Here is a 25,664-nt window from a genome sequence, read left to right as displayed (position 1 = left end):
AATCAAAACAAATTTTGTCCGAGAACAATAAAATAAGTTTTTGGTTTTATTAAGGAGATTATTATTAACAGAGCTTTTAGTTCGTTTTTTGGGGGTTTTATGAGTTGTTTTACCAAAATAGATTTGTTTAAGATATTTTCATCATAATTTTGTTCCATTTCTTTCCAGACCAAACTGACTGGTCCCAAAACTGGTCATCTTCTATCGTCATAAAGATAAAATCACCTTTAATATGAATTTTAATGAACAGATGTTATACATAAAAAAAATATTCGAAATTTTCCTTGTATTCGGTTTTTCCGAATTTCAGAAATCTTTGTTCTACGTCACAAACTCTCTCCCTCTTCCTCTCATTTCGAACGTTTAGGACACATGTAGGGACCTACTTGCGAGTATTTTTGGAATTCCGACTTATACTGTTTTTATGGCAATGTCATTTAATAGTTTTCCTCTTTGAATATTTTTGTTTACCTAAAATAAATTTTCGACAAAAAATATAATTATAACATTTCTTATATATTAAAATCTTTGAATTCAAATGTTTTTTGTCGATTACAATTTTGAGTTTTTTAACACTCTTTGAGGCTCATACCCCAGCCTGTTCTTTGTATAGCATAAAAGATAAACAGCTCTTTAAAGCACAAGAGGACAAATAAAAAGAAAGAAACTATTGCATTCTCTTTTGCAGATATGAGCAGGACTGAATAAATGCAAGGAATATCGGTTTTACAGGTTCCGCCCCTTGGTGATAGTTGAGTATAGATAACCTATTCGGTTATTAAATGAATATGAATTACTGTTCAAATAAAGACAGCTTAGTCTTTTTTTTTATATATATTCTATTATATCACGTTCTTCGATTTTCTGCAATCGTCACTATATGAATGTGGGATTACTTGTAAAAATATATCCACTACTCCTCTAGCATCGATTACATTGATGATTGGTGCTGTGTTAAGCCAAATAGTTATCACCGAAAGCTATATCATTCACGAACTGAACAAATCAGGACCATCAGCCACACTTTAGAATACAAGTGTCGTCGTCGTCGTGTTTGTATGTGTGATTTGAAATAATATTCGGTATTTATTCCTTTCCTTAGTTAAAATGAAAATAGGAATAATTTTGTAATCAATAGACACAGTACTTTGTGCATTTTCTAAAATTTTAATACGTATTCTCTGATTTTGGTGTATAGCATTGTTTCATATAACCATGTTTTGGTTCTTTATTATACCTATAATACAATGAGTTTTATGCTTTTACAATATAATGGTACATGTCAGGTACAGTACTGCCACCCGTTGTCAGATTTTTTACATTTTTAAAAAGGACATATTATTCTCTTTCTTAAAAAGCTAGGCAAATGTAGACAAAAATCAACAGGAGAAATGTCTCATTTCATAAAAATAAACATATACTTTTAGAAATGATGACTTGGACACATGGAAACATGGCAGTTATACCACACTTGATCCGTTGAACAATGTGGAGAATCATATATGCATCATTTCTCTGAAATTTCATCACCAAACAAAACACAGATTACATGCGGAAGGTCGTTCAAAAAGATAATTTTGTTCTGATTGATAAAAAAATATGTGCAAAAGTCAATTAATTATTCTGATTTGTCAGGTTTAAAACAAAAATTTCAATTACCGAGGAAGAAAAAAAACCTGTTATGCTTCAAAGGAATTGTGATTTGCAGACCCATTATAAACACATCTTAGTTAGTGCTAATTGGGTAGCATATCGAACAACAATGATAACACCCAGACTTCCATTTAACCTTAATATGACTGAAAATTAAAGAAATTCCATTTTAAAGAAGGCCAATAAAGACAAATCTGTGTTCTGATCGGTCAAGTTTCACATTTATTCTCTCAAGAAATTACCAGAAAGGCTTTTTTAAAAGATATAATTCATATATAATTGGTTTTTATAGTTCATAGTAATTTTTATATAAACACAAAAAAGCCTTTTAGGAGCAAACTGAACATTCATTCTTTATAGAAATGAAATGACTCTCGTTATAACACTAGTCTGCTGTCTTATCCAGGAACAATAAAACGGCGGCAATAATTGCCAGGATTGCTGCAATAATAACAAATGCAAAGGCAAAGTGGATGTTTTCCTTAAATTCTTTTTCCGCTTCTCCGCCATAAATACAAACACCTATCAGAATGAATATGGCTGAAATAAAAAGAAATGAGATATTATAGATACGAATAAACAAATGATATACATTGTATAATCAAATTCATAACAGTGTTGACGAGACCATTCGTTGGCGCACTCAATTCTCTAAGTGACTGGGTCAGATCAGGTAACCGTTTTTCTGTTACGCCTACTTAATACGTTGTTTTTACAATAATTTAATTTTGGATGTAACACGTCTTCTGATTGGCTGAAAACGTTTTATCTATCAGCTCATAGACATAATTTTGTCATGTTACCGTGACGTTATCAACGTTTTATCATGATTTACTCCTTAAAAATGAAATTTGGAATTAAATTATAAGGAATGACTGTAATATTTTTTCTGTCTATTCGAAATAACCTAAAAAATGTGGTCCACACTTTTAAATAACCCGCTACGCGGGTTATTCAGTGTGCACCACATTTTTTATGTTAATGCTTCATAGACAGAAAAAATATTACAGTCATTCCTTAAAGGGACATTTAAACATACGGGGTCACCAAAGGTTTCTCAACGCCTGAAAACAAGTAACTTAAAAAAAGAACTACAGGCGTATTGATTTACATTGAATATTTTTACATTCTTCACCGACAATCGATAATCAAAATTATTTATCATACCGCACGTTCTTTAAACATTAAAATAAGTTTTCAATAGCTTCAAAAGTAGTAATGAATGTGTAAGCTATAACCCTTTTCGGACGTAAAAGCGATTTTACAATTGTCGCTTTCTAAAATTTGTACTTGCTATTCGTTTCTTTCAACTTTTATTTGTCTAAAAGTATTTTATTTTTAGAAACGAATGCATGATAAATTTAAATCGTAGTGCAAATAAAAAAAAGAAAAAAATATATTTTCGTACGGTCTTTTTCGTACTTGCAAAATATAGGACAGTAAAAAGCTACATGTATTTGGACCTAGCTTAATACAATTTGCATTTACTTTATGAAATAGGAATCTTTAAATTCAATATCTAAATATAATTAATTGTTGAATAAATTTATTAACTGAAAAGATAGAATTCAAATTAGTTGGTCCAACGTTCTACTGACTGACTCAGCATTCGGACTAGAATAATACATTATAGTTTGATGAATGGGAAACTGGAATCTTTCTACTAAACACTTTACTTAATGAAAACCCATGCTTGGTTGCAGAACCGTATTCCGAATTCATAATTACGCACATACCACTCATTTGTTCTGAGAGTGCGTTTTATAATAATTTAATTTAATTCATTTGGGGCGGGGGGGCATTGGTTCGTTTCTTATGAACATACAGGTACAATATTTTCTTATCAGTGTCGTATTTCTTTTTGTCCCTAATTCTAAATTGATTTTAATTAGTTTTTTTTTTAACTTTTTTTCCTGAATGATTGAGGACCGCTTAAAAAAGTATGTATCCCTCCAAAACATAAATACATTTAATCAGTTCGGGTACACTAACGTTCCCGCTTATATAATTGTTTGGTTGCATAAAAAGCAATATTTATTGACTTAGAGAATTGACCAATCCATTGAATGGGTTGCAATGCATGATGGACTACTACGTACTTTATCGAGAACACGGGTGTTTTTCAGTGACCTGCAACTCATTTTATTCTTTTGTGTCTACGTTTAATAAAGCATACGTTGTATGCTCAGATTAATATAACAAACGGGGAGCTGATGAACTGTAACACCTGATAATTTGTAGTTTACTACGTCAACAAAACCCCGTAACAGTGTTACAACCTATGTATTACAATTAATCTGTTTAGTATGAAGCTTTTAGTTAATGATTTTACTACCAAGATATTGTGAACATATTATTTAATGCATAGATAGATTAAAAAAAATGTAAATACAATTCTTAATTAGATTGTTGTGATTCAACTGCTGCAGTTAACAGGTCGGAACATTTCCAGAGGCGGATTTAAGTAGAGGGAGCCCTCTCCTCCCTTATGGAGCTTCATACATGGTAAATGCATAGACTTTTTACTTGTCCTACTCCTAACGTTGTCTAGTTTGCCCCCCCCCCCCCCCCATCCCTTTTTTTCAAAATACTGGATCTGAATCGGATATGCAATATTTAGCATTCTGATGCTTCCGCCAATTCATGTATCAGTGTTTGTTTAACTAGTAATGCATTTTTTCTGGGCAATTGACCGACCAATCCACCGAATGAGTTGCAATGCATGATGGACTACTATGTGTTTAGAATTGTTTATAACTGCATGACATACAATACAATTTTTAATACGTTGCCGAAAAAAGAATTCATCTTTATACCTTTTCTTCATTTGTGTTTACATTTATAATACAAAATATTTTGTTCTGTGTTCAAATTCACGAATAATTACTTCGTTGCTATATATGTGAAAAATGTGGTTAAATACTCGAACCATAGCCCCTTATACTATTAATATAAACAAAGAAAATTCACAACCACATGTAAGGATGAACACACAGACAGACGTTTACAAATCAGCAGTCAATTGATATAGACACATTTATCAAGTTCTGACCTCAAAAACATGTGCGCTGCCATTAAGGCGTCACGTGGTACGTCAGCCATAACAGTAGTGAAAGATAACGCACGTGCATCAATAACAACATTATCGATCTTTTGTTTACATTTTTATTTTATCCGTTTTTTCTTTAATTAATTAATGGATAGTGGGAAAAAATATAAAAAAGGTGGTGGAAGTTCTTGTGCAGTCAATGGTTGCTCTAATAACCGTCGAAAATTAAATTTATGGAAAGAATCAATGTGTGAAATACACGGACAATTTCACGAAGACTGTGCGTGTTTAACGGGCCAAGTCGACAGCAAGATATTTAGAATAAAAGGATGAGCACCTTTGACAAGAACTTAATGAGTCATGTTCACCATGGTCTTTAGGAATGTTCTCCTTAACGGCTGGTTTGCTGACGAAACTTTTATTAATTGTTGTTCCTTTTAGTTTGGACAAGGGGAGAATGGGAGACTGTTCTACAGCTGTTCTAAGTTCTTGGGAAGAACAATACATTGGTGTGTCACGAACACCTGGAGCATTTACATTGAAATCTTCTAGTAAATTTTCACCCTGCTTTGGTTTTTTGAACACTATGTTTGACAAAGGCCTTGACTCAATGTTTCTCTTGGTACCTCTGTTCCACATGGCATTGTCATCTGTACAGCTAGCACCAGTCATGTTATTCCTGACTGCATGTTCAACCTTCCAAAGCACTGCACCTACATGGCTACAGGATAGCCCTTGTCCTGCCATACAAGTACACCATCCTTGTTCAACGGTTCCGTCCATAGAGCAAATTACATAGGCTTCGTTCACCCTACTTACTGTCTGGGAAGCGCGAACGTCTGCTTTCAAATACATTCTGCCATCCGAGAGAATGTTATGCAAAACTTTGTCAACATTGCCGCTCTGAAAATAGTTGTAGCTTTGGAGACTTTTAAAGTTTTTCATTTCTGCACCATCCACGGCTTTTGACGATATCAAATAATTAAAAATGTCCCCGTACATGATGTTTGGCCACTTTCTCATGTCGTCAATCCACTCCGTTGCGTTATTTAATTCTGAGGGCATTGATCTTTTCATCTGAGTAGTCATAATACAGGTAATAATCCAACAATTTTTACGCACTGATTCGCTTTGTTTACAATTTCTTTCACTAGTGCAATGGCGGACTGCTATCGTGACGCGCAAGCGGTAGTTATCTTATCAAAGGGCGACAATTGAATAAATCCGTCTATAGACAAAGACATAAAAACTCAAAAGACAAATAAGTGAAGCATCCCGGTTCCGAATACGGGAGTCACATGAACTTTTCAGTAATCCAGTAAAATCGGGAAAGCGATTGTCAAATTCCGTAAAATGGACTAATAATAGGGTTTCTTTTTGTTAATTTGTTACTTCTTTTGTTTTTTAATTTATCTATTCATTTCTAATTTCTGTTTTTGCTACTAAAAAACTGTACCAGTTTCCACTTTACATAAAGCATTATACAAATAGAAAAGTATTTTAGTTATTCAGATATACCTTTAGAAATATACTTAGATAGAGACAATTGAATAGTCTAATATGCTTGAATATCCAAAGAAAACTGACTGTACGAGTCTTCTAAATGATTGAACGATTCAAATGATGTGCCATGCGAAAAATAGACATTTGCGGAAACTGTCATACACCTACGATTAGGATTACAATTACATTTAAATCTTGGGTCGTTTCAAAGTGTAAATATAAACCGTCGGTTCAAAACCAAGACTAACTCCTATGATGTTTTTCTATAGTTGAACAACGGGATTTCAAAGAAATATTGATAAAAAATGGCATCTTGGCAGCTTCAGGTGGAATCTGGACAACTCTGACCCAAAGGCAAATCGGACTATGACAACTCGGGCCAATTTAAAGACAACTCGGACCACTTTTATAGACAGCTCGGACCAGTTTGAAAGACAACACGGACCAGTTTGAAACACTTGTCAGACCAGCGGCTCTTCGTGGTTTTTACGTTTAATATGATTTTTGTTTGTTTTGTCTAGATTTTGTTCTTCTCAGTCCCCCCCCCCCCCCCCCCCCCCCCCCAAACTGACCATCTTAGCTTGCTGTGATAACTTGTCAGTTATGACGGCCTAACGAGATCAATTAAGAAAAATAAAACAACAAATATCTTTCAATGCAATGAAAATATAAAGCAGATATATATATTCGTCTTTACATATACGGGCCCGTGTTGTAATAAGTGATCCTAGAAATATTTCAAGATGGTTGAAACGCCTTTTACCGTCAGGCACCAAATGTTAATTTTCGACTATCATTAGCGACAACTTGATTCAATTTATATTGTGGGTTGTCAAATTATCCTTATTTATCAGAAGTCTTAATTATTTAAACTTTACCTTTCTAATTGGAAAACATATACTATGATTCGTCAAAATCAGTTGATTTTTTTATCATGGAGAAATGAACTCTACATGTATATTTCTTTGTGGAGTTTTTGTGAACTTTTGTTCGTATTTTCGTCGTTTTTCTTTTGACCATGGTGGAGTCTTTTTTCTTCGACTTATGGGTTCTAAATGCCCCTTTGCATCGTTTCCTCGTTTAAAAAAAAAGTAACTTAAGCCGCATTAAACATATACACGCATTACATTTTAAATTAAATCAAGAATTTCAAAATATAGACTGTCAGGAACTTCGTTTAAATATTCTTAAAACACTCAAGTTGTCTTTTAAAGTACACGGATGTCTGTGAACCCTATTTTAGATTTAATGCAAGTCAAACATTTTTTTAAACGAGGATTTTTTTTTATTTCTTTAGAAATAAAGTAGTTATATGTTATTAAATGAAACTATATAACATCATTCTTGACTTCAATGATCTTTGCTTTTAAAGATATTTGAATGCACACGAATATTGATTGGATCCGAATCTTAATCAAACACATCACACATCATTTATAACGAGATATTTTCATATTAAAAATTTTCATTAGGAATAGATTATAAGCTGATATTTTAAAAAAATCGCCAACGTGATATTAACTACATGAATCATTAACGTCAAAAACAGTAGAAAAATACCGTTTACATTATTTGGAAAGATTTAAACGTTATTGTTAAAAAAAATCACACGTAATTTAAGTCGGTTAAGGAGCATTTGCGGATACAAAAGTGTAATCGTATAAAAGATGTACGACTTCCAATTACTATATATCGCCCGCTTTTGTAAAGCGAGTGGAACTATTAATACGGAAAAATGAATAAATGATAATTGTATTTAGTGCATTTATTTTATTTTTCCCCGTTATGGGCGAAGAACACAGATTAACCATGACAGCACTACCTGCCCTGATGCAGACTCCACCAGATGTAAGGTATACATCTCATTCGCCATCTGATTCTAACACTGGTAGTCCTAGCTTGACCAACGACAAACCAATCTTTTATAATCAGGAAATATTATAGGCAATGATGTATACTTTTGGAATAGGGAAATGTGATCACTTGTTTTGCAAGCAAACGATATTCTTTTAACATGTGAAACTCCTGAAACGTTACTTTAAATTGTAGCCGATGTTAATGGTCTCTTCAGACAGAGAACCGGTCGGGACCATAAGCTTTCCCCGGGAAACAGAATTCTTCTTTTATGTTATGGTTACCCGTCTTGTCATCTGATTTCTGAAATAGTTGACCTTAGTGTTTCGACTATAAAAGAAAAAAAAACCACATACATGTATACCTATTTCAAGAAACATATAACCGTCTTATCTATTGGCGTCCTTTCACTGGATGATTGGCAGAACTTACAAGGTGGGTGGTCAAAACTTCCGTTTGCAGTAGAGCTATCGACGGAAAGTTTGTGGCCGATAACGGAACTAAAAGTCTTAGAATAGTATTTTCCAGGACACAGACATTGTCACTGCATTCACACTTAATTTGTAATATTGAACAAAGACAGGAAATGTTATGTTGAGTGCGGATTTCTTTGGCATCAGCAATATATGTTGATAAGAAATATAGGACAAGAATTACCTTTCACGACCGAGCTGTTTTTGCTAGACGACAAAATATATCCGAACAGATATCCAGTATTGACACCTGACATGAGACAAACCCAAGATTATGCAGAGGAAGTGTAGAAAATTAAATAGACATATTACACACTATAGAGTAGAGGTGGAACACGCATTCGGAGAATTAAAAAAAAACACACACAATGTTATGGGGACTTTGTGGCGATTCATATCTGTTGTGACCATAAGTTTCTGCATTTGTGTGTCGTCGAAAAGACTTATTTACATGATAAAAAAAATATCATTTCATTTTACTATATCTATCTCAATTGGGTTTATTTTCTTATTTTGAGAGGACCCCTTGTTTTTCGTCAACTGTAATCGTAAGTATAAGTGTAACCCTAGGTATAGACATAGTTTCCGCAAATGTCTAATAGGAAGACATTTTTTCTTTCATTATCCTGAGCTCTTTTCACAAAAAAACCTAATAATTGAAAAACGGTAGGTTATTCTTAAATGTTCCCAACGTGGAAATATTTTTTTCTATGTAAGATATTTTTTTATGAAATAGCCCAATAAACTTGAAGTTTTTTTTTCTAATAAAAATCGACATATTTTACATTTGATATACTAGTATTTTTCTATAATTTAATGATATTAGCTCTGCACATTTAATGTTATAAGTAAAACTGTTGGGTGTGATGATAAAACAAATTCCTTTTAAATTTTGTTGAAAGAAAGTTTAATTTTATGTATCGAAATGTGAAAAAGTGATAATTTAAATCCCCACTGGAAGGCCTCTGACAGACCGAGTGAGCGTAGATTCATTGTAATCGATAGCCGGTGACAAACAAGTTAAAAGTAAATGATTCAGTATTATTAAAAACATAAGTATTACGGTTGTGCACACTGTTATGGGATTACCTCTATATAATTCCATAAGACAAGAACTCAATAAAAAGATCATTAAATCTTTCCCTTAAATTTATCGGTTTTCTTAGCTGTCCAAATGATGACTGAGTCTGAATCCGAGAGGCAAACTTGTTTCAGACTTCCTCTTAGATATTTCTGCAGGAGAAGTGCTTCGTATGGAGAGAGAATTTGTACAAGTCAGTTTTCTGCACATGCAGATTAGTTGTCCTTACACCGTTTTCTAGATTTTATAAAAAAAAGTTAATTAAAGTGTGTAAAACAAATGTATATGTGCGACTATTTTTTTTATTATCTGAAGCTATAAAAGGAGAAAGTTCACGAAGGATTAAAATTGGCCCTAGTAAGATTTTGATTTGTTTTTAATCAGGCCCAAATACTACAGATTCTATAAAGAAATAGTTGTGATATTACTATTAATACAAAATTACTTCATTTTGGCACATCACATTAAAAATGACAAGTACGCCTTATTTGTGTTGTAACGTCAGTTTTGGTCAAGTTTTCAATAATTCTTAACAGATTTTAGCATAATTCACTTTGGCCGCCACCCATGATCCAGAAATATCTTGAGTCTAGGGATTTAATATCATCATTGGCTATTTTTGGTTATAGAACATTTCGGATCCCAGATTGCGGCCAAGGGCTTCCTTAAGCTTTAAGGTTCAATCCAAAAAAATGCACAAAATCATCGAATTTTGACAATATATCCAAAATGTGCTGATTTTGAAGCCAAGAATGCACTCTTATGAAGAGATTTATTTTAAACTAGATGTGTCGGAACGACACGAATGGCCCCGTCTCAAAAAGTTTTTAAATCTGCAATTTTAACAACACATGTGGACACAAACATGCATGGATAGTATCCAGCTCTCAAGACCAATACTAGTTTGATGAAAAATTTCCTTGATCAATGAGTAGTTAAATTTCAAACTATATGCAAACAGGTAGTGGATGTACTGAAGATGTGTTGGGACGACATGAAAATCAGCATAGCGGAACGAAACATAAACTTGATCTGTAGCTCATCATGGTAGAATCTGAAGTCGTATAGAAAAAAAAGTCCGTATAACTGTGATTTTCAACAATTTTCAAAGTCCAAAACCCGTAATTTACGGCAAAAATCAGCAGAGCAGAACCAAACTTAAACTTGATCTGTAACACATCATAGTTAACTCACATACCAAAAATCAACCCAATAGCTGAAGGTGTTTAGAAAAAAAATCCGTATAACTTTGATTTTCAACAATTTATTAAAGTCCAAAGCCCGTAATTTCGGCAAAAATTAGCAGAGCGGAACGAAACTTAAACTTGATCTGTAACTCATCACGGTTAACTCACGTACCAAAAATCAGCCAAATATCTAAAGGCGTTTAGAAGAAAAGTCTATATAACTGTGATTTTCAACAATTTATCAAAGTCAAAAGCACGTAATCTCGGCAAAAACTAGCAGAGCGGAACAAAACTTAAACTTGATCTGTAACTCATCATGGTTAACTCACATATCAAAAATCAGCCCAATATCTGAAGGCGTTTAGAAAAAAAGTCCGTATAATGGTTTGTTGCGGAATGACGGAATGACAGAATGACTGAATGACGGAATGACAGAATGACGGAATGACGGACAAGGGTAAAACTATATGGCCCCGACAACTTTGTTGCGGGGCCATAAAAGAAGTAAGGCTTTTGAAATAGATCCATTTAAGAACCAAATTATGGCCATTGTGAAATTTTATGATAAAGTTGAAATTCAGGGACATATTTGGCCTAAAGTGAACCTTGCCATTTGACGTAGAAAGGGAATGATTTCTTGGTCAACAGCCGTTTACAGGTACATGTAAATCAGTAAAAAATGCATGCATTCAAAGATATAGTCGACAAATGGTGATTGTATTTGAATGTATTGTTATATACAAGATAAAATGTAGTCCATGGTAAACAAAATCAAGTCATGTAACAGTAACTGTTTAACAGTTACTGTTCCCTCATAAAATTTGTCTTTAAATTTAATTTCTTGATATACTTGAACATACTTTTATAAACAGATTGAACACATTTTTGGAGTTCAATAGGGTGTAACCTATAGCAACGCACTCCAAAACGAATAAAAGTCCAAACAATTTTTATACAATAAAAGTTAGTGAGTGATTTGGTCCAGTGTATACATCAATAAATTCCGAAAATAATCTGATTGATTCTTATCATACTTGGTTACGCTTCATTTTATCAACCGTAGATTGTATATAATGTTTTCAAAATCGCGTTGTTGTTTATATAGGCTACGAAAGTAGTCCGATTTCAGGAGGTCTATCGAAAAAGAACCTGCCATTTTTTTACTACAGGAGGCGCTTGAAACCAATCAGAACAACAAATGATTTCTAATTATTCAGATCATTATATCAGAACTATTGGAAGCCAATTTCGCTGCATATAGCCATTTACTACCCAAACAGTGGTGAACAATTACACTAATGCAACGTTTGAGTACATCGTCTTTTGGTGTCATAGATATAAGAAGATATGGTATGAGTGCCAATGAGACAACTCTCCATCCAAGTCAAAATTTACAAAAGTAAACCATTATAGGTCACAGTACGGTCTTCAACACGGAGCCTTGGCTCACACCAAACAGTAAGCTATAAAGGGCCCCAAAAATAACTAGTGTAAAACCATTCAAACGGAAAAACCAACGGTCTAATCTATATAAAAATTCGTAAGGGTTCCGCGGAACCCAGTGTCTCGCCTACTTTTGCTGTTGTCTATGTCTTCAGTGTGATAGGGGAATGCACATAAAAGATTTACAGTTAATGAAATAAAGGTTTGAAATGTATGAAAAAAGTTATGCTTGTAAAAAATGAATACAGTATGCAATCAAATCTATAGATTTATAAAAGAGTTGAAACATAAATTTATTGAATGAACAAATGATAAAGAAGATAATTTTTACATTTTCCTCTAGATACTATGTTTTGATTGTAAAAAGCTTCTGTCCAAGTTTGGTAAAAATCAAGGATGGTTTATGAATCTAATAAATGTTTTAAAAACTTTAACTGCAGACTGTATGTAATGTTAACTGGAAGAAAAACTAAGTCCATTTATAAGTAATATACGGAAAACGGGAAATAAGTTTTTACAAAATTTCCTTCTAGATACTAGCTTTTGATCATAAACAAGCTTCTGTCCAAGTTTGGTACAAATCCAGGATAGTTTAAGAAAGTTATCAAAATTTTTAAAACTTTAACCACAGAGTGAATGTAATGTTTCCTGGCAGAAAAACTAAGTCCATTTATAAGTAAAATACGGATTTTTTTTTTTTTTTTTACAAAATTTACTTCTAGATACTATCTTATGATCATAAACAAGCTTCTGTCCAAGTTTGGTACAAATTCAGGATAGTTTAAGAAAGTTATTAAAATTTTAAAAACTTTAACCACAGAGTGAATGTAATGTTTCCTGGCAGAAAAACTAAGTCCATTTATAAGTAAAATACGGAAAAACTGGAATTTTATTTTACAAAATTTACTTCTGGATACTATCTTATGATCATAAACAAGCCTCTGTCCAAGTTTGGTAGAAATCCAGGATAGTTTAAGAAAGTTATTAAATTTTCAAAAACTTTAACCATAGAGTGAATATTTGTGGACGCCGCCGACGACGACGACGACGACGACGACGCCGACGGAATGTAGGATCGCTATGTCTCGCTTTTTCGACAAAAGTCGAAGGCTCGACAAAAACGAGAAACGAGAAACACTTATGAACCACATCAACAAACGACAACTACTGAACATCAGATTCCTGACTTAGGACAGGTGCAAACAAATGCAGCGGGTTTAAACGTTTTAATGGTACCAAACCTTCACCCTTTTTCTGAAACAATATTGTAACATCCCAACATAGAAAGATACACTATAAAATATCAACTGAAATAGCTTAACTCAATCAAAGGACATATTAACACCAGTGAACATACACTGAACAAATAAATTTGACCTATGATACAATGTAAATACAAAATAAATAAACTAAGGGAAGAATAATAAAAGTAACATGTTATATCGGTATGAAATGTTAAACAATTTAAGAAAAACAATATGCTCGAACAAAAATATCAGCCATTTGCAATAACTTTAAACACATGTAAATGAAAATAATTTTGTTATTAGGTATACGTGTACAGTTCCAATAGAGAAACGACATGTTCATTTATTAGCAAACTAGCAAGATATCATTTGTTTTGATGTCTTTTTCGCGATTTGCGTCCACTAAATATACACTGTGTTTACAAAACACAGCAAATCGTCAGAATAGAATTATCGCGGCCCAAAGAAATCGAGTACACTGCATTCATAGTATTTGTGCATGCAAATTCTATGTTTCATATTTACGAGGAAAATACAAAGTGTATAAGTTATCTACGTTCATATCCGTAGATATGGATATTTTTACACCCTGAAGTATCCAAGTACATCCTGAGGCGAAGCCGAAGGGTGTACAGGGTACTGAAGGGTGTTTAAATATCAATATCCAAGGATATGAACGTAGATAACGAATTTATCCCCGGTCTTAGTCCAAATCTGGCGATTTTTAGAGAAATTCGACCACAAAGTGTAACGTGAAAGCAACGTTTTTTTCATTTTTAAAAAATCTTTTATTGAACTTTGGGAATTTGACATATTTTTAACGGGGTGTAGGGTACTACCTTTGGTAGAACCCTACATGTAGTCAGATATAAGACGTTTGTAATCCAGATACAGGGAAACGGGAAGGGGTCGAATTTGGCGCTCAATGTTGTTAGAGTTACATCATAGACGGTGTGACGTCAACATGGGTCATTTGCATAGCTAGGTTAGTAGTCCCATTCATTGACAATGTGTCAGCCAAGTGATGCATTTACTAAAATGAGTGCAAATGATCGACATAAAAGGTAAAATCGTTAGTTAATTACATATTTTAAAATTACAGACATCATGGATATATTAATCTACAAAAATCGATATTTCACAAGGAACAACCATGGAACTACGGAAAACGCGCGTGAAATTCCCCGGCGTAATGGGTAGCAACGCCCGGTTATATGGGTTAGCAACACCCAGGGGCTATGGGTTTTGTAACGACGTGCGTTAACCAATCAGAATCCTAGAAATATACTAAGCCGGGGATAATTTCTATTCTTACCTGCACCAACTAGGGATCCTACGACAACCCATTTCAGCATCTGTTTGTCCTTCATAACAAACAACTTTAGTATCAACACTACAAGCGCAGCAAGTAAACAAATAAAACCAAGAACCTCCATTGCTTGTACTGCTTCTTGCCATGCTGAAATTCAGTGCAGAATTTTGAAAATTCTTTAAAAAAAATTAAGGTTTAAACTTTTAACTCATCAAAGGAACGTTGCTTATCATTTATTGTGCCAGACACTCATGTTGCCTATACAAGATTCATCAATCGAAGTCGAATCAAAATAGTTGAAGGGTTAAAGTAATTTCGAAGTCCAAGAGCACTGAAAACCAATAATTAAAAAAAAAATGAGTTAAATCTGGTATATATTTTGTGTAATTTGCATGTTCATTCTTAAAATAACATATGTCACTTTGAGTTTGAGTTTGAGTGTCGGTAATATATGCACACTTTAATATAAAAATAGTCAATGAAGTAATGTGTTCACACTTTATTTAAAATAATATTCAGTAATATAAATTAAATGTATGCACACTCGAATATACACACTTTAATATACCATATGCACACTTAAAAATTGAAAATACAACTTTATAATTTGGTTTTTCTGTATTTACCTTCATTAAGAACACTCAAACTAAAAAAACATAAAGCCTAGGGTGTATGAATTCTTGAATACTAGAGAAATTATATCCCCCAAAGAGGTCTTGAAAGAAAAGCCAATCATATCGAAGGTCAACTTTGTTAATATAAAAATAGCCAACTATGTAATTCATGCACACTTTATTATACAACTAAATGCATTTTCTAAGCACTTTTGAATGCCTTATTATCCTAGCAGTAGAGTATTCTGGAATTCTGTCTCGTCACTAATATTCATACTAGGTGATTGGATACAAAGGCGTATCCAATTTTGTTTTGATCGTTGTACGTTCAAAATATCAGAATGTTCTTTCTACACATTTTGTGTTTGATTCAAGATTTTTTAGAGGAGTTGGTTCATAATACAGAGCATGGATTTTACATTATATACACATACATTAATTGTGTCTACAACAAAATCTTCTACACAAAAGTTTGTACACTATAAATTAACTCACAAAGCATTATAATTTGAACATAAAACAAATAGACTTCCACAGTATATATAGATACTGCATGATTATCTATAACAGGACAAATCTGAAATGCCTAAGAATAACTAACTCGCTTTACCCTTTACTAAAATTCAAACAATCATTTATTTGACGTAACTGTGCTTGTATTAAATAGTTTTTGTTATAACAAATATATTACTAGTGTACTAGTAATTGTCTGAAAATCAACATAATAATTGTTCTGAAAATTGATACCATATGCTAATTCATCTAACCGACAGAACAACTTACTGCTTTACGTCGTAGCATAAACTCATACGACATACACTATTATCCATACTTTATTGTGATTACAAACGCTTTCGCCGTTTTAACATTGATTTTAGAAAATGAAGTATAATAGAGGTTCTCGGATTTAAAAAAAAATCATATTGGAAGAAAACAGTCAAGTAAAACAAAATACCAACTATATTTTTGAAGTTCTTTGTGTCTGTTGGCAATATACTTACATTTTGAGTTTTCGTAGTTGATACAATCTGGCGTGCATATCTTCCATAGTCCTGCCTTATATGCTACATCATTTAAAGCGGCAATTTTCCTATAATACCAATATGGTGTTGCAAATCCCACGATGTCGATGATAACAGCCACGACTGTTAAAATTAAGGATATGAAAGAAAAGAGTGGAACTCCAGCCACTTCCATATTTGTATTTTAATCGAATACTGGTGTCAGTCTGCTTCTGGGCTACAATTCCTTCCAAACAAATGGCATGTATGGTACTGACAGGTTTTTTTTAAAGATATAAATGTGTTTACTGTAACTATTTACAAGTTTAAAGCTCTATGTTATAATTTCTTAGGCAACCTTTTTATTGTATAAAGAAAGCATTCAATAAACTTCATTATCTGTTGTATATACATGTACATTGGAAGAATCCATACCAGTCATTGTTGTAACTGAAGAAATAAGTAATAACATAGTTCGGTCATACCGTATCCGCCACACCTTCTTTGATTGAAGAAAAAAGTCGACCTCAATACGCTTTTGTTGTTTGCTGCGAGAGTGGGACAATTATATAGAATCAACAGTTTAAATCAATAAAAAAGTTTTTATCAGTTGTAAAATGAATGTCGATTTGAAGGTCACTTGCATAAATAATTGTTTGAGAGATATAGAAAGATGATATTACAATATACTTATATATTGTCTGTTTAATGTATCCTTTACATTAATTGACTCAAATGGACGAAAGACGACTATGTCACAATGCTTTTATTTTTTATATGTTATTACGTCACAGTAAGAACCGATTGTTGAAAGTCTGTCAGTTTCCCGTCTAATATCTTTGTTTTTGGAGTTTTTTTTTGCAAGGCACACTTTATACAGAGTTACAAAATTTAAGATGATTATTTGATATGGAAACAGTCAAGTGAAAAATATTTGCCGTCTGTTCATGTATTGATTAAGATTTGCCTTAAAAAGGACAAATCTTAATTTGCCTTAAAGGACATCACTGATATATTATTAGCAAACGACTGATACTCATCCGTACTCAAATGTCTACCCTTTTCATTCCTCGTACACAAAAAGGAATATCTCTTTTTGTTAAGCTATACGAATCTGCAGGATCGTCATAAACCAGGCTAAACTAACTGGTCTAACTTTAACTTTAAAACTAAAAAAAATATCTGACACACAAGGAGCCTAATCGAGGCCGGTATGAAAAAAGGCGTAAGATCGAATTTAGTTAAGCTCCACTGACTCACTTGGAGCCTAATCGAGACCTGTTTGAGAAAAGACGTAAAGCCGAATTCAGTTAAGTTCCACTTTGAACACGGAAACAAACAAAAAACAGAGCGTTCGTTGCTACATATGATACTAGCAACTACAAACGTAAATGATGCCAAAAAAACAAATTCACCGATTTTAGTGGAGAGCGAGACTAGGAAAGTAATATTCCAGAGGCTTCGATCATTTATAGTAAGGGATACCAAAACAATTTCTAAATACTTACATTTTCAGGGGGAAACATGAGGAGACCCCAGAATTGTAATATTTGTAGTAGAGGTAAATAAATGACATCCAATGTTGTGAATATTACGTATGTCCAAATTTACCTTGAATCAGAATTTAGAGAAAACATATCTGTATTGTTGGGCACTATACGTTTTCATTCCTTGTTCCTTAAAAATGATTTGAAATATTTAGTCGTGTCGAGTCTTAAATTGGTATAAATAGTGCAGACACGGTCATTGTTCGACACGTAAAAACTTAAAGGACGAAATAAATTTTGTTTAGTACATCATATGCAAATTCATACTGCAACATTACATTCATAGAACATCTGTGCTTTGTGAATATTGTTATACTCGAATGAAGCTCAAAACCAAAAACTGAAAAAATAAAAAGTATAAAGCTTTGAACATAAAATTCCAAAAAAATACTATATAAATTATAAAAAAACATTGTGCTTGATTTATATGAGACGATTTAAGTATGCAAATGCATGAAATGTATTTTCACAATTACTGCTTTTATTCAATTATATTATTATGGAGTTTTAATTTATAACGTGATAAATTATATGGTTCCTCGTCTTATAATATTTTAATGGTATCGCATTGTGGTGGCTACGATCTGTCATTATTTAAATGTCAATTCTAGACTTGCTGCTGTGAGCCTTGCAAAATACAATTTTATGGATCGAAATCGTATTAGGAACTAGTGGATACAGTTTAAATGGTAAACACTATTATGATTATATACTTGTGATATATTCTCGTTTATCTTCAAGGGGAATAATAATAAAGATTTTTAACGATGATATATGGGTATGAGAGTGAATCGAATAAAATGTTAGGAAATATGAAGGTTGTAAACATGTACCATATTATTTGTAATATACCTTTATGAACGAGACTGTCCCAAGTCAAGAGCTTGTATAAAAATAAGAAGATGTGCTGTGATTGCCAATGAGACAACTCTCCACCAGAAATTAAATGACGCATACGTCAACAGATGTAGTCCAGAAGTTGTCGTTTGTAGCTGTCTGTCAATTATGTTTTTCTCAGTCGTTAGGTTTCTCTTTTGAGTTTGCATCTGCTATTTTGGTTCCTTCTTTGATTGAAAACTTACTCTACCTTATTGTTTGATTAATTGTCGAAGGTCGTATATATATACTGTAACCTTTAATCATTTAAGTGCATGTCATGGATAGTTGTCTCATGAGCAATCATACCACAGCTCCTTAAAATATATAAATCCAAGTATACGCAAAATAAATGTGAATGAAATCTGATTCAATAAAAATCATATGAATTCCACTCAGAGTGCGAAACGTTTGTCAATGTAACTTTGATAAGTGCATCTTTTGCTATGTTTGATTCCCAATCAGAAGATTTCAAAATTCTACTTTGTAATAATGTTTCAAATTTAAGCCAGGTGCATGACAAACTTGTAATATTGTTAGACGAACAAGAACAGACCGTGAGATCTATGAAGCTTTTATTACATTGAAAGAAAACGACACCGTAACAATCAAACAATTTGTAATTGCGATCACCGGGTTCGTACTTACATGAAAGAGGGACGAAAGATACCAGAGGGACAGTCAAACTCATAGATCGAAAACAAACTGACAACGCCATGGCCAAAAATAAAAAGACAAGCAGACAAATAATAGTACAGATGACACAACATAGAAAACCAAAGACTAAGCAACACGAACCCCACCAAAAACTGGGGGTGATCTCAGGTGCTCCGGAAGGGTAAGCAGATCCTGCTCCACATGTGGCACCCGTCGTGTTGCTTATGTTATTACAAATCCGGTAAATAGTCTAATTCGGTAAGTCACATTCGTGAAAAGGGAGGGTATTGTAGTTACGACATAAGGAACATATCCGATATCATCTGTGAAACGGTTATTCCATAACGGTCAACCAACTCGTAATGGCGTCCGTAAAATTTACGAAGGGATGATTTCAACTTCACCATTTGTAACTCTTGGTTTAATAGCTTCCTTGTGAGCAGCAATCTTCTATCAAGGAAATCATGATGGGAAACACAAGCCCGGGAATATCGTATCAATTGTGCAGGCATCTGGAATCTGGAAAGATCCTCATTATTTTATAAAGACCGACCTGCGATGACAAATGCAACATTTTTCATTCAAAATATAAAAATAATCTGGACTCGCTAGCCATAGCTGAATACAAAATCCCTCCGAACAACGAAACCATTATATTTGATACAAAACCATACATGAGATCAGCAAACATTTTTCTACTAAAAAAAGGGGGTGTTGCGATAATCTGAGATTATTTAATATCTCGTACACGTTTGTATTCAACCGTTCCTTTCGAAAAATATTTAAGTGTGAAGCCGCTCTGTTACATTTTTAGTTATTTTCCTCAGTGAATAGATATAATACAAATAATTTAGAAACTGCTAGGTGCAATCAAAACATTAAATAATAACAAGAACATTGAGCTTAACATGTTGCCATGGTATTTTACGGTATGAAAACAATACAATATATCTACATAATATATAAAAAAGATTGCAGGAATCATCTAAAGCACTGGACAGTACAACAGACCACATCAACAACCAACACAAAAAATAGTAGACAACAAACAAGATATAAACAACAACGAACAACACACGGTCCAGATAACCTGACTTTGTACATAGACAAAATGTGGTTGAATTAAAACATTTTTACTTGCGTACACACCCAACTCTCCCCTTTTTAACGATCTGGACCGTATGTTGTAAAATTAAAGCAAGCAATTAAAAATCTGTTAAGTGCAGCTGACGGGTAACCATGTGACCACTAACATCAACAAGGAAAGAAAACGACACATGCTTGGGAAAGCAGGGTTCAAATAGTCTCGCTACTGCAGTAAGAAATCTACAGCTGTTGGGTTTATACTACCGCTAAAACTTGTACACCAATAATGGGATTGTTATAACAATCATACATCTGATTTAAAACAATAAGCATTTTATAGTTGTTGGTTTTTTTTTAATTAATTTTGTGGGTTTTTTGAAAATCATATTTGAAAAAAAAGGATAAATGTCGAATATATCGTAATTAGGTGATTTTAAACACTTGTTTTCTTTTCGAATTCAAGTCTCTCCTTCTTCGGCCGAGATATCCATTGCCAAAAATTCCATCTAGAATGAGAAATAAAACCAAATCTAAGAAAAAGCATGTATTCATATATCGGTAGCGGTTGTATATATAGTAGATATTATGTCTTGAAACTTTTGAATAAAACAATCTTAATAACTTGCTATGTTATAGGCTGTACAACAGAAACTTACATTCCATGATGACATGAATTTGTCCACGTTTCGGAGGCTTGTATTGCTCAATATTAATGCGTGTGCGTGTTGAAGAGAAAGTTTTATTCATATCGTATTTTGTTTTTGCGTTTTTTTAAGTGTGGTGTTGACTGTCCCTTGACATGTTATTTTGTATTGTTTCCTTCACGTCTTCTTATTTGTGGTTGCTTAATGTTATAATAGCCTTTTGCATAGGTATTTGAACGTTCACTTAAACAAATTCTTAGTTCACCTGGCCGAAGACCAGTGTGAGCTCTTTCCATAATTTGGCGTCCGTCGTTTATCGTCGTCGTCCCCCGTCGTCCGTTAACTTTTACGATAATCTTCCTCTCTGAAACTACTGGGCCAAATGGAACCAAACTTGGCCACAATCATCCTTTGTGTATCTACTTAAAAAGTGTTTGATGATCCCGCCTGCCAATCAACATGGTCACCCTGGGCTAAAATAGAACATAGGGGTAAAATCCAAGAATTGTCATTGTTAACCGTTATAGATAGAGAAAATCTAAAGGGGCCAAAAATGTTAAGAATTTTAAGATCTATCTACCTGTTTTGCCCCAAACAGTCAGATATATCCTTATAGGAGTTACTGCCCTTGAATGAGTTTTTTTTCTTTCATTTTTGCGATCTTGGCTATTATCTTTTTATGATAATAAATAGAGGATAACAGTAAATGGCAAAACATATCAGCAGAACAATATCGACAAATAAATCAAATAGCCGAAATCGTCAGTTGACTCCTTATAGGAATTATTGCCTTTGAAAGATGATTTTTGTTTACCCGTTTTTTGTGGTTCTTTGCATAAACTATATTAGCAGAAAGATAAGAGGGGGTTATTTTTTTGGTGTTGTTTTTTACTTTTACTTCTTACCGTCATCGGTGCATCCACCATTGCCATCTGGGTATAGAGGTGGTTTACATCCTTCCCGTCGTTTTCTTGTTATTTCTTGTGAGGGAAAACATTCTGCAACAGAAAAAAAACGTTTACTACATGTGTCTCCATCGTGCAAAAAGCATGCTGACATTATCAAAAACTAATCTTAAACGCATTTTTATATATTATAGCACAAAATCCTTGGTTTAGAATAGCATCATGTGATTGATAACATTGCATCATAGTTTATACATTGTATATGTCATAACGAAAGACACATATCAATGCATAATAGCATATACATTGAATATGTCATAGCAATAGACCTAAAACAATGCATTACAGCTCATATATGTTCAGTGGTTGTTCACTGATGTTCAGTGGTTGTCGTTTGTTGATGTTGTTCATAAGTGTTTATCGTTTCTCGTTTTTTACATAGATTAGACCGTTGGTTTTCCTGTTTGTATGGTTTTACACTAGTCATTTTTGGGGGCCCTTAATAGCTTGCTGTTCGGTGTGAGCCAAGGCTACGTGTTGAAGGCCGTACTTTGACCTATAATGGTTTACTTTTACAAATTGTGACTTGGATGGAGAGTTGTCTCATTGGCACTCATACTACATCAGGCAGCAGTTCACATTGGCGGAGTTAAGATTATTACCTAGGTACAACTGACATGATTTATTACAAACTTTTCTTTAATTTCCCGTTGATAAATTCGGAAATTATTAAGAAACTTAGGTTCCAACTCCCTCGTGCAAAATTTATCTTAAATAAGTTTTGCTATTTTTATATACATTTGATCATATAGCTTTCTACGTGTTTAAGTCCTATACATCTTTGACTTTCAAATGTTCCTGATGTATTTTAATCCAGAATATTGCTCCAGAAGGACAAAATTAATAGTGTTATTTTTATTTACTAGAACTGGGTCGATACCACTGCTAGTGGACTGTTATTCGACGAGAGTATCATGAACCCAAAAGTCAGTGCTGCCGAACTATTGACATAGTTTATTACAATTTCGTTTTCATTTTTCCGTTGATAAATTAAGAAATTATTAAGAAACTAAAGTTCCAACTCCCTCTGGCAAAGTTTACCTCAGATGAATTTATCTATATTAGATCCCTTTTGTTGGTTATATAGCTCTTCGCGTGTTTATGTCTTATACATCTTTTCATTAGTCAAATTTATTACTTAAATATTTTTTCAAGTTACCACAACTTATTAAGGATTATTATGTACATATATGTACAGGTAGTTTGGCGTATATGAATTCCGTAAATTGGCGCAAATGATACATCTTAAAAAATAATATTTGGCGCAAATGATATGTTTTGAAAATAGCAATTGGTGCAAAAGGACTGCTGTTTTTGAAAAAAAAGATGCCAAAATTCCAATTCACATCAGCTTTCGAAAAAAAGCTTTTAAGTGTTTAAGGAAAACCATTTTACATTTCTTTTCTAATGATAAACAATCAATTCAAAAATTCAAATGTAGGAGAATATGTTAGGCATTACAGTATAAGTTCTTGATATAGTGATGATGTACTGAAAACTAATGACATAGATGAATTTAAGAAAAAAACATGACAAAACAAAAATAATAATGATACTAATAATGGTAATGATAATGCTAATGATGATAAAAAGTAATGCTACTAATAATACTTTACTTAAAACTTTATATGTTTATTTAACATAACTATTGGAGATTCGTTGTAAAACAATTTCATTTCTTTAAAGTCACCCCTCACAACCTATTATATTAGGACATACAATTTCACCATTAAGCTTTACTCTGAAATAAAATTTCCAACTCACCTGTTCTAATCATTAATATGAAAAAAAGTCCGAACAACAGAAGAAAACGTTTCATCTTTACTGTGCCTCTACTGTACTTCTTGTATGTAGTCTTTATTTTAGTAGCGTTCAACTGTTGGTAGATGGTTTGTGCGTTGTATGTTTGAAAATAAGATTAGTTCTTTATTTATATACTGCACATTGGAGTTTTAATTGCAACAGCGGGAGAAAATTGTTCATCTTTTGATACGAACATCATTTTTAATTTGCATCTGATTTCCCTAAACTGTAATTTAAAATACACAGTTTGAAGCTTTGTTCGTTTATTTGCTCGCCCGTGTTTACGGAAAAGCTGCATAATATATGCAGTATATACTTAACATGATTTATGTTGATAGAAAGGTACTTTTGACTGAAAAGCATTAATCATTACATCTTTATCATTTTTTTAAACGAGGAATTTATATAAAAAATATATAAGAAATACTGTATATGTTCAACTTTGGTATTTAAATGATGTAGCAATGTCATTGCATGTAAAATAATCGGCAGGAAATAGATACAATGTAAGTCAGATCTAAGATTTATTTGCCTTAGTTGAAATGTTTAATAATTTGTTCCCCAAACATAGTCCTTAAATATGATCATTACTAAGGAGAAGATAAGATCTTGTGCCAAATTAGGCCTAAAATCAAACAAATTTGTTTTTTTCCAATTCGCCGCAGAAATCAAATGTTGAATCGATGCATTTCAATATAACATTTCTGTTAATCTTTTTATTATTTTTTTTCGTAATGACAACTCTTTCTAATAGTGCCATGAAGCGTCAGCTTATACTTTCAATTTCTTCAAGCCATTATTCAGCCTTGTTAATAATGTGCTGAATTATGATATATCTATCTATTCTTTGCAAATTTACAGGTCCAATAAATCCCAAAACGTACGTTCTGAAACATACAATTGTTATTTAAGTCATCAATATATGTAATCCATTATTGCCTTTCTGACATTGCCGGACTGTAAGTAATTAGGTTGGTCGTCATTATGCTTGTTTTGAGTCTAAATAGAATTTATTGTACATAGAATGTATCAATAGTGTAAGCTGTGATCCTCTGCTCGTTGTTTAAGACCACTTGATGACTAGAACTCATTGTTGCATGAAATAATACGATGGACTTTGGATAATGTACACTTGGAGTCTGTGTTCATTGCGTGGAATAGCGCAGTCACTTTAGAATCTTATATTATTATCTAAATGTGTTTGACGCTAGGTGATGATCAGCAAACAAAATGCTTAATGGATACTAACGCTATCTGCCATCAAGCATGGCCGCCACCTTAGTAAAAGTATATATATAACATTTGAGAAAAAAATCAAAATCTAAAATAAAAAAAATCATGCAAAAGACCGATATTTGTTTGGCTACCAATATTTGGTTAAATGAACAACTGTTCTTGATGGCGAAAGCTGCCTTCAAACAGGGCCACCATCATTATTACAAATTTGACATTTGAAAAAGGTCAATAAATAATTCTTAAAACCATATGCAATACAATCCGCTACCAGACTTTGATGAAATGATACATTTATTATCATCCACCAGAAAAACAGTTTATGAAGCAGTATAGTTATTGCTACCAACCACTGTTTGAACTAAAAGTGAAAAAATATTGTTTAATAGGGTGGAGAGTTGCCATATTTATTCCAAGGGAGCAATGCAGACAATTT

At 33.0% G+C, this 25,664-nt stretch overlaps 1 protein-coding gene across 1 annotated transcript; it reads right to left on the bottom strand.

The window, feature by feature from the left end:
• Positions 1 to 1,911: 1,911 nt before the first annotated feature.
• LOC127729220 (uncharacterized) lies at positions 1,912 to 16,617 on the bottom strand. The gene is made up of 3 exons (XM_052236932.1): positions 16,418 to 16,617; positions 14,806 to 14,949; positions 1,912 to 2,193 (listed from the first exon to the last, which is right to left on the bottom strand). Exons 1-3 carry the CDS (start codon positions 16,611 to 16,613, stop codon positions 2,039 to 2,041), a joined length of 495 nt encoding a protein of 164 aa, XP_052092892.1. The 5' UTR covers positions 16,614 to 16,617; the 3' UTR covers positions 1,912 to 2,038.
• Positions 16,618 to 25,664: the final 9,047 nt, after the last annotated feature.

This window comes from Mytilus californianus, unplaced genomic scaffold (assembly GCF_021869535.1).
Source record: "Mytilus californianus isolate M0D057914Y unplaced genomic scaffold, xbMytCali1.0.p SCAF_2, whole genome shotgun sequence".
Taxonomy (NCBI): domain Eukaryota; kingdom Metazoa; phylum Mollusca; class Bivalvia; order Mytilida; family Mytilidae; genus Mytilus; species Mytilus californianus.
This window is presented reverse-complemented; position numbering and strand designations above follow the sequence as displayed.

Excerpts from the sequence above, each read along its gene's own strand:
- LOC127729220 (XM_052236932.1), bottom strand. The coding sequence starts at position 16,613 with ATGGAAGTGGCTGGAGTTCCACTCTTTTCTTTCATATCCTTAATTTTA. Across the intron at positions 14,950-16,417 it reads CAACTACGAAAACTCAAAAT|CATGGCAAGAAGCAGTACAA; the intron begins GTAAGTATATTG and ends ACTGAATTTCAG. Across the intron at positions 2,194-14,805 it reads AGGATCCCTAGTTGGTGCAG|CCATATTCATTCTGATAGGT; the intron begins GTAAGAATAGAA and ends TTTTTATTTCAG.